We start from the raw sequence: 8,553 nt of genomic DNA, 5'->3' as shown, positions 1-8,553 counted from the left end.
ATAATTTCAAAATAAAAGCCTTGAATATTTTACATGACGTAATTGCTCTTTTTGGCTTTATTTCACTTTTTCATCCAAAGCACTGTTACACGTGGTATTAGTTTGGCCCTTTGAAATGAAGCATACTGAAAATTTCAAAATAAAAGCCTTGAATATTTTTATATCAGCTACTTGTGTTTTGAGCATTATATAACTATTTTAACCCAAGGACTATTACGCATGGGATTAGTTTGGCCCTTTGAAATGAAGTTTAACAAAACTTCCAAAATAAAAGCCTTGACAACATTTTAAATCGTACCGAATGGTGCACGTCCGCCTTGCTTAACGTTCTTGTGGTTCTCCGCGTGCCACTGATTACGTTGCGGCGTTCTTTAGCGTCGACGCCAATTTGTGGCGTGACGACGCCGGGCCCGAACCCGACGGGCGCGCCTTGGCAGGCCCCGGCTAAATTTCTTCCGAAATTTTCTAGTTTTAAAATAACGTTTTGTGGTGTCAGATTGTAGTATTGTTATTGTGCAGAAATCTGGTGTATCAAGATTGCATAGAGGCGGCCATATTGGGCCCTTTGATAATTTTGAGTTAGCAGATCAAATCAAAAAAACATTATAGAATTTCCTGACTTTTATGTATTGTAGTCATATACAGTATATGGGGACAAGAAGGTGGTCATTTTAACTCGTCTTAGCTTGACAATTTTAAAAATGCACACAAGATTGCCTGGTCAGGGTTACGACTACTCTTAAATATCTGAATCCTTTTATATAAAAACCACTAAGCTGGCCAACGACTATTCCTGAAACTGCTCAATATTTATTACCTGATGTATATTGGTCATTTTTGTGCTTTAAAGTTGACTTTAAAGAATTTGCCCGTCTCCAAATCCCTTTATGATGACGGTATAATGAAACTCTGGGTTGTTGGGGTGACATTCCAAAGAATACATGTTGACTCCTATGAAAATTTTATGGAGGCACCCATGGGTTAATGGCTTTAACATGTGGCTATCAGTATGAATAAAACATAAAAAGGATTTTTGTAACTTTACATATATATATTTTCCAATAACACAATATATTGTAGTCATCTGCACTTCTCTTCAACTAATGACAGTCAACAACAAACTGTCAAAAGCAGATGGAAATTAATGGAAATGTTCTATTAAATTATTTCAAGAATATATAGTTGAACATGTGGAAGAAAGTGGTTCTGTCAAATGGGACCAAGATTCAATTTAATGGCTAACACAAAAAGCATTAGATGTGGAGGAAAACTAACACACCCTGAACGTGTCATCCTAAAGAAGAGCATGGTGGTGGCAGCATCATGCAATAGGGAAGCTTTTCTTCAGCAGTCACAAGAAACCCAGTCCAGGTCGACAGTTTGGGGATGTAAGCTTGGATCATCTCTTCATAGCCTTATGCGCATAATCTTCTTTATGTCTGAATTTAAGAGAAGAAAAGACCATTTTGGGGGGTAAATTCTGTTCAGTTGATTTTGGTACATGGCTACTTCATATCCTTCACTTACAGAAATTTAGCTAGCCATTTTTTAAACAAAACTGAAATTCTGTTATGGGTTTTGGATTTAGTGGTCCACATTGAGATTATTAGTGGCCCCCATCTGGTCACCCCTCATAAAACTTTCTGGAGGCACCCCAGAGATTTCCTCTGAACGGGGTTTCAAACGCTGTTACGTTTAATGAGAAACACGAAAATGTGCGAAAACAGAGTTGTTGCCGTTGCTCTTATTTTAATTCTTTGCTGCTAACTCGTGCCTGGCAGATAGGAGGTCTTTGCGCCTCTCTCAGTCAGCGGCTCCGCTGTTAATATGTAAACGCTACGATGATTGAAGACTGCAGACAGTTTCCCCGGCTGCGCCCTCAGCCCGGGCCGTGCGCCATTGGCCGCCAGCTCCAGCAGGGCCAAACAGCCAATGGGAGGGCGCCGACCACGAGCCGTCCTCCCTCGGGCCTCGTGTCCCTCGCCCTGATTGGTTGAAAGTTACTGTGGGAAAGAAAGTTTGGGAAGTTTCACACGAGCCGTTCGCGTGCAGTGAAAGATATAAATACAAGGCACACGCGGAGAGCCCGACAGAGAGAGAGAGAAACTGCGTCCGCTCCTGCTGCTGCTGCGCATCACTGACGGATTCTAACTCATCCCGGGATTTGCTTCCGACAGAGACGGACTTTAAAATACTAGCTGACAATATCAGCTGCATTTTTCTACACAAGTGGATGGAAGTTTGCTGTGATTTTGTTGGATTTTTCTAATAAGAAAGAAAAGATGCCTGCCGATATGATGGAAAAATCCTCATCCTCTCCGGTCGCTGCGACGCCGGCGAGCATGAACACAACTCCTGACAAGCCCAAGACAGCATCTGAACACAGAAAGGTTGGTATTTGTAAAATAATAAAAACAATCATATTATTGTTAACAATAAAAATTATGGTGGAATTCTGAGCTCTGTGCGGGAAGTGGTGATTTCAATAGCTTGCTTTCACTTTTTAGTCATCAAAGCCGATCATGGAGAAGAGGAGACGAGCCAGAATAAACGAGAGCTTGGGTCAGCTAAAGACTCTCATTCTGGATGCGCTCAAAAAAGATGTAAGTACTCAGCCGTCCTCGTGGATATTAATAAACGTCCAAACAGTCTGTGTCAGCCATGGGAAAACTGTGCGCGTAACGCTAACCAGGTGCGCTTTGCGCCCCCGCAGAGCTCCAGACACTCCAAACTGGAGAAGGCAGACATCCTGGAGATGACAGTGAAGCACCTCCGGAACCTGCAGAGAGCTCAGATGACCGGTAAGTTCAACATCCCACTCTGATTTATTTCTTAACTTTGAACGCATCTATAAAAGTCCCTCTTGTTTCAACATTTCCGAACTTTTCCTAATAATATCCTCGTGCTTCCCCCCCCCCCCCCCCCCCCCCCGTCTGTTTCTCTTTAGCTGCTCTGAACACCGACCCCTCCATATTGGGAAAATATCGCGCAGGATTCAGTGAATGCATGAATGAAGTCACCCGATTCCTTTCCACCTGCGAGGGCGTCAACACCGAAGTCAGGACGCGGCTCCTGGGCCACTTGGCCAGCTGCATGACGCAGATCAACGCCATGAACTACCCCAGCCAGCATCAGCACCAGCACCAGCTCCCCCCAGCCGCCGGGTCGACGCACCCCTCCTTCGCTCAGTCCATGGTTCAGATCCCCAGTTCCTCCCCGCAGGTGCTCCCAATGAACCCCGCGTCCTGTAAAGGGGGCTCCCCGCCGGCCAGCTTACCGTCAGACGCGACCAAAGTGTACGGCGGCTTCCAGATCGTACCTGCCACAGACGGACAGTTCGCTTTCCTCATACCCAACGCGGCATTTGCGCCGAACGGCCCCGTTATCCCCGTGTACGCAAACAACATGAGCACGTCGGTGCCTGTTCCTGCCGCAGTGTCCCCCGGAGCCCCATCCGCCAACACAGACTCAGTGTGGCGACCCTGGTGAAAAAAGAAGCACCAGGAGGGGAAAAAAGACTAGCTATACACTTATTAGTTTTAAATCTTTGGTCAATAGAAAGTTGTTTCAAACCTGTTTTTATTTTTCTTGTAAAATGGAAAGAGTATGCACTATATTTGTACAGCTAACAAGGGAGTAAAGTTCATATTGAAATGAGATTTGTATCGTGGAAGTCCGTTCACTGCATTTTTTTATATATATATTTGAGTTGTCTTTTTTACTGTGTGACGCCAAAGATATGTTCAATGCTCTTATGCTGTTCTTCGTTTTGGAAGACAAATAAATTTGTAAAGATACGGAAAAACTGGTCTAAGCGTTGCTTCTTGTAGAAGAAAGGTTTTTAACTTGTCGGGAGTTTGCTTGACTAAGTTTCTGTGGGTGAAAGCTCACTTCAGCTGCGCCAACAAGTTGAACTTTCTTTAGGTCTATTAGGTTTCTAATTAAGTAATTGTTTGCCGTATAAACGCACTTTTAAGAGCCAGAAGTTGGTTAAAATGTGTACATTTAGACATAATTATAGGAACAGCAGCTGTGTTGGAATTGTAACTACACGTTGTTTCAACCTTCAGACTTTGCATTTTATGAGAATGCACCAAATATTTGATATAGGCCTACTGTATATATATATATATATATATATATATATATATATATATATATATATATATATATATATATATATATATATATATATATATATATATATATATATATATATAATTCTAATTTAAAGTGGGTTGTGAGTGGCGTTGCGGAAAAGTTATCAACCAACGAAGGTCCGATTAGAGATCAATAAGCTGAACAAGTTGTGGGGGATGGGCTGGGGTGGGAGTGAGGAGGGGTGCAAGATCATCTGTTTGTGGTGTTACGCGCAGGTTCTCCAGCTGTTGGGACTTTCTTGAAGAAGCTCTGCAGCTTAGCAGAGGTCACTCACGCCATCTAGCAGCAGAAAGCGACACTGCAGTCTGATTGGCACAGTAGGATCGATAGAGTCAAGCACAATAAGTGGCTGCTGGTGTGATAAGTTAAAGAGACTTGGATGTTAGAGAGAGAGTGGGAGACTAACTGCTCACTGTTTTTAGAAACTATGGATGGGAGATTTTAATTCAGTATGTTCAATATTAATATTCAAAAGTTGTTGAAAGCAACCGGTGCAATGCCTGGCAAAGTATTCTTGAAATATGTTGAGGTTACACAACCGCAAACCTCACTGTGTTTTCTGGGTTTTTCTTTTTGACATGGATTGACTATGACAGAGCAGTGCTGATGACATTTTTACAAATGAGGTCAATACTTTGTACAACCACCTTTCCGTTCTGTTACAGCCACAAGTCTTTATTGATATATGTCGCTTTGCAAAACAGCATTTTCCTTCCATTGTGAAACGGAAGGAAAATGATACATAGTTTTAAAAACAAAATGAGTTTAAATATGAACAGAGTGATATGGAAATTGCTCCAAAGATGCTTAATTGGATGCAGGTCTGGACTGGGACTCAGACATTCAGACACATAATGTCCCTGTAGCTCTGGCTGTATTAGGTTTGTTTGTCCCGCTGGAAAATGAATGGTTTTTCATGACTACCTTACATTCACACCTCTTACCAGGTTTCCCTGCTAGTTGCTGTTGAATAAAGCATTCCTGCAGATTGAAACTGCCACTACCATGTTTCACCAAGGAGATGGTGATGGTTTTCCATGTTGGCTACAAGACATTTGTTTTGTTTGCTGGATTTCACTTAATCAGTTCCAAAAACTCTAGCTTGTGTTTCTTTAATAGTGGCTTTCTTCTTGCCTCTCTAGCTGTCATAGAGGACAGCTTTATAGAATATCAATTTTAGTTTTTCTATCACTGGATTCTCTTATGTAAGCTGTGGATCACTGCAGCTCCTAGATAGTTACTATGGACCTTCTGACTGTTTCTATGCTTAATCAGTAGGTTTTCAGCTGTATCATAGTATTGTCATATTCAGACGGTGGATTGATGAGTTCTCCATGACATTTTCAAATCTCAGGATATTGTTTAAAGAACAAAAACTGCTTTTTTATTCTCCTCATCCCTGAGCTTTCCGCGTGAGCTCCTTCATCGTTGTGATGCTGATTGTTCACTAATGTTCTCTAACAAACATCTCTTGCCTTCACAGAACATCTGTAAAAAAAAAAAAGAATAACTGTGTCATCTTTTACTTCCCACCACATTGCACAGTGTCATATTGTCATTGTCTATCACTTAAAATTCCAATAAATACAGTAAAGTTTGTGATAAAAAAAATATATATATATATATAAACCTCAAGAGATATAAATACATTTTGCAAGGTACCATATTGGCAGTGTTTGAATGTTTTGGGTGTTTTGTGTTCGGCAAACAGCCAAAGATTTACTCTAACAATCTTAAAAAGATCAAGCGCCGATAAAGCATCATCATAATGGGGATCTCTGCAGTTTTCTCTTGAGCAGCAACATTAATCTCGTGGAGGGGAAGCACAGAGAGGAGCCTCGGGCTGCGTCTTTAATCAGGGCTCAGTTCCTCGATGCCAGGGGGCCTGACGGAGGAATGACACGATAAACACATCGTCACTGAGCATGTGGTAGCGCTCTGCTCTGCCCAGGTGTGTGTGCCCCCTCCAGCTATCCGAGTGTGGCCCTTCTTTGAAGGGGGTATGGGGGGGTAAGGAGGTGGGTGCAGGTGTTTGCAATTATCACTGTGCTAAGAGGCACAAAGTGTGGATAAGTGCCATCATTTTGAATTTCCATCACACCTTTTTACAGAGGAAGGGGGGCATGCACCCGGTGTGATTGAAGCCATGTGTGTGCTCATGTCCGTGTGTGCATGCTTTCTGTACAGGGTGTGGACGTGCCTGGCTAAAGGGCGCGAGGGAGGTGAGGCACTGGGGGTTAAATGGGATGAGGGGAGTTCAAGGAGAGGCCTGCATGCTGCGGAGGCTAACAGTCAGCATCCTGTGTTTTTAGGCCCTCACACACACGCCTGGATGAAGCGTTCCCACAGCATTCCAGCTGCGCTCGCGCTGGTGTCGAGCTTCCTGCTCCCGGCCCCTGGGGCCACAGCTGGACACGGGACGTCTGGGAGGCACGTGGTGCGACCTGGACAACACCCAGCTGCTGAGTCCTCCCACCCTGCCTCGCTGCCTTTCAACCAATTCCTCTCCCCTCCCCAACCCATCGACATCTTCAGTGGTCGCTCTCCCCCCTCCTGGAAGCAGCTTTACGAGCCTCTCCAATTACCCAGTGCAGTGGCCGAGCTGCTGGAGTGACCGCACACATGTCACAACACGACCAAGAGGTTAGCTGCCATGCGTGTCCATTAAGTTTTCCCACACTCCGCGTGCATTCAGGGAGCGAAAATAGGGGGAGAAAAAACCCTCTGCTTCCTCCTTGGCTCCGTAAGTGCTACCATATGGTCCACTCTGCTTCTCTCTCTCACACAGTCCTCCTTTCTGTCTCTACATCTCTCTCCCAGCCCATCACTGCGGCTGGCTTTGATTGCAGCCCAGACAAGCGAGAGCTTTATGATTTAAGCCCAGAGCTTGCTGTACCAAGCCCTGGACTCGCATTGAAGCCAAACTCTTCTCCCTCCCCTCTTTTTCCCAGTTCCCTTGCAGCCCCCGCCTTCTCCTGCAGTTGCAAGGGAAGGCTGTTTTCTGGCAGGAAATGAATAGCTCCCAGATGAGCGCAGGAACCTGAGAGGTCGTGAGAAAGAGGCGAACCCCCCTCCGCAGGCCCGGCTTGCTGCCAGCCGCCGGGGGAATGTGGGAGAGCGCCTCTCTGACACACGCATCAACCCCTCTGCCCTCCACCACACCGCCTGACTGACTGCCTGCCCGCCTGCCTCAGCGCTGGGCCCCGAGCCTGGAAATAGACTGACAGACGGGGCAACCGCCACCGAGGCAGGCGGCTCGGCTTCGTCAGCCAGCCAGGCAGGGAAAGGGAAAGCTGTGGGAGGGGAGGATGAAGTGTTGGACTTGTGTGGGCAGAAGTGGATCGAGTTGTGTGTTTGCACTGAGAATCCTGACCCAAGCACGCATAACACTGCATAGTTAGGTCTGCAGCTTTACTTTCCTTGGTTTCAACTCATTTATGTTCCATTTACACAGATTTTGTTTGCAGACAGAGCAAGTGTGCACATGTGCACACTTGCTCACAGACGCTCTTCTCTCTCCCAGATGCTCACTCTCATTCCAGTCAGGACAGGTGTTCTCTGTCAAAGGAAAATGGTTCTCTCTTTGGTTCTCTGTGTACTGAACTAACATTTACCCCTCCTGAGGCTGACACTGTTATTGGATGTGGTCAGAAGTTTAATTACAGCTGTCCAGAAATATTCCAAGATCTTTTTTTAATCATTGCTCTGCATCCGCATGACTTGCTCTGATTAACTCAATATCGAGCGAAGACCAGCTCTTTTGTTTCCAAGTGTAACAGATGTAGAGGATCATGTCTGTCGGCCCAGACCAGGAGTGTGTAGTGGTGATAAGTAATTTTGATATACAGTGTAAAAATGAGTCTGCATGCATATTTATTGTAGGAAGCCAGAAATGGACTGGACACAGGTGTGTAATTCCTTACAAAAATTTTAAGAATTTGTATGTTTTCAACATTTTTGAAGTGTACAACAACTAACTTTAATGTAAACCTTTGCAACCTTTTGCTGCAACTCAACACAAAGTTCCACATATTTGTAAAGTGAAGTGAAAAAGGATAAAACATTTTCTTTTTTTTGCCCATTTTTCCTTTGCAATATGGCTAAAGTTCAGTCAGACAGGATGAGCTCAGTTAGACTGTGAATATTAATCTTCAAGTATAACCATAAATTCCCATTTGGATTTCGATCCAGACCTTCATAGCATCTTATCAACTCTGTTTATCTTCCTCGCACCCGCTGAAGAAAATGATCCCTGCAGCCTCATGCTGCCACTGCCATATTTCAGCCTGTGGATGGTGTGTTCAGGGTGATCTGGAATGTTAGTTTTGCATGTTGGTCAAAACGTTCAACTTAAGTCTCATCTCACCTGAGTGCATTCTTCCTCATGTTGAC

At 44.4% G+C, this 8,553-nt stretch overlaps 1 protein-coding gene across 1 annotated transcript; it reads left to right on the top strand.

Annotated features, from left to right (window-relative positions):
* Positions 1-2,074: 2,074 nt before the first annotated feature.
* Positions 2,075-3,805, top strand: hes1 (hes family bHLH transcription factor 1). The gene is made up of 4 exons (XM_023339215.1): positions 2,075-2,390; positions 2,508-2,603; positions 2,714-2,801; positions 2,948-3,805. The coding sequence occupies exons 1-4, from the start codon at positions 2,283-2,285 to the stop codon at positions 3,487-3,489; spliced, it is 834 nt and encodes a 277-aa protein (XP_023194983.1). The 5' UTR covers positions 2,075-2,282; the 3' UTR covers positions 3,490-3,805.
* The last annotated feature ends 4,748 nt before the right edge of the window (positions 3,806-8,553 follow it).

This window comes from Xiphophorus maculatus, chromosome 9, assembly GCF_002775205.1.
Source record: "Xiphophorus maculatus strain JP 163 A chromosome 9, X_maculatus-5.0-male, whole genome shotgun sequence".
Classification (NCBI taxonomy): domain Eukaryota; kingdom Metazoa; phylum Chordata; class Actinopteri; order Cyprinodontiformes; family Poeciliidae; genus Xiphophorus; species Xiphophorus maculatus.
This window is presented reverse-complemented; position numbering and strand designations above follow the sequence as displayed.

What these genes read in the sequence shown, in the direction of transcription:
- hes1 (XM_023339215.1), top strand. Translation starts at nt 2,283, where the DNA reads ATGCCTGCCGATATGATGGAAAAATCCTCATCCTCTCCGGTCGCTGCG. An exon ending in CAGCATCTGAACACAGAAAG is followed by an intron (nt 2,391 to 2,507) that starts GTTGGTATTTGT and finishes TTCACTTTTTAG; the next exon opens with TCATCAAAGCCGATCATGGA. An exon ending in TGGATGCGCTCAAAAAAGAT is followed by an intron (nt 2,604 to 2,713) that starts GTAAGTACTCAG and finishes GCGCCCCCGCAG; the next exon opens with AGCTCCAGACACTCCAAACT.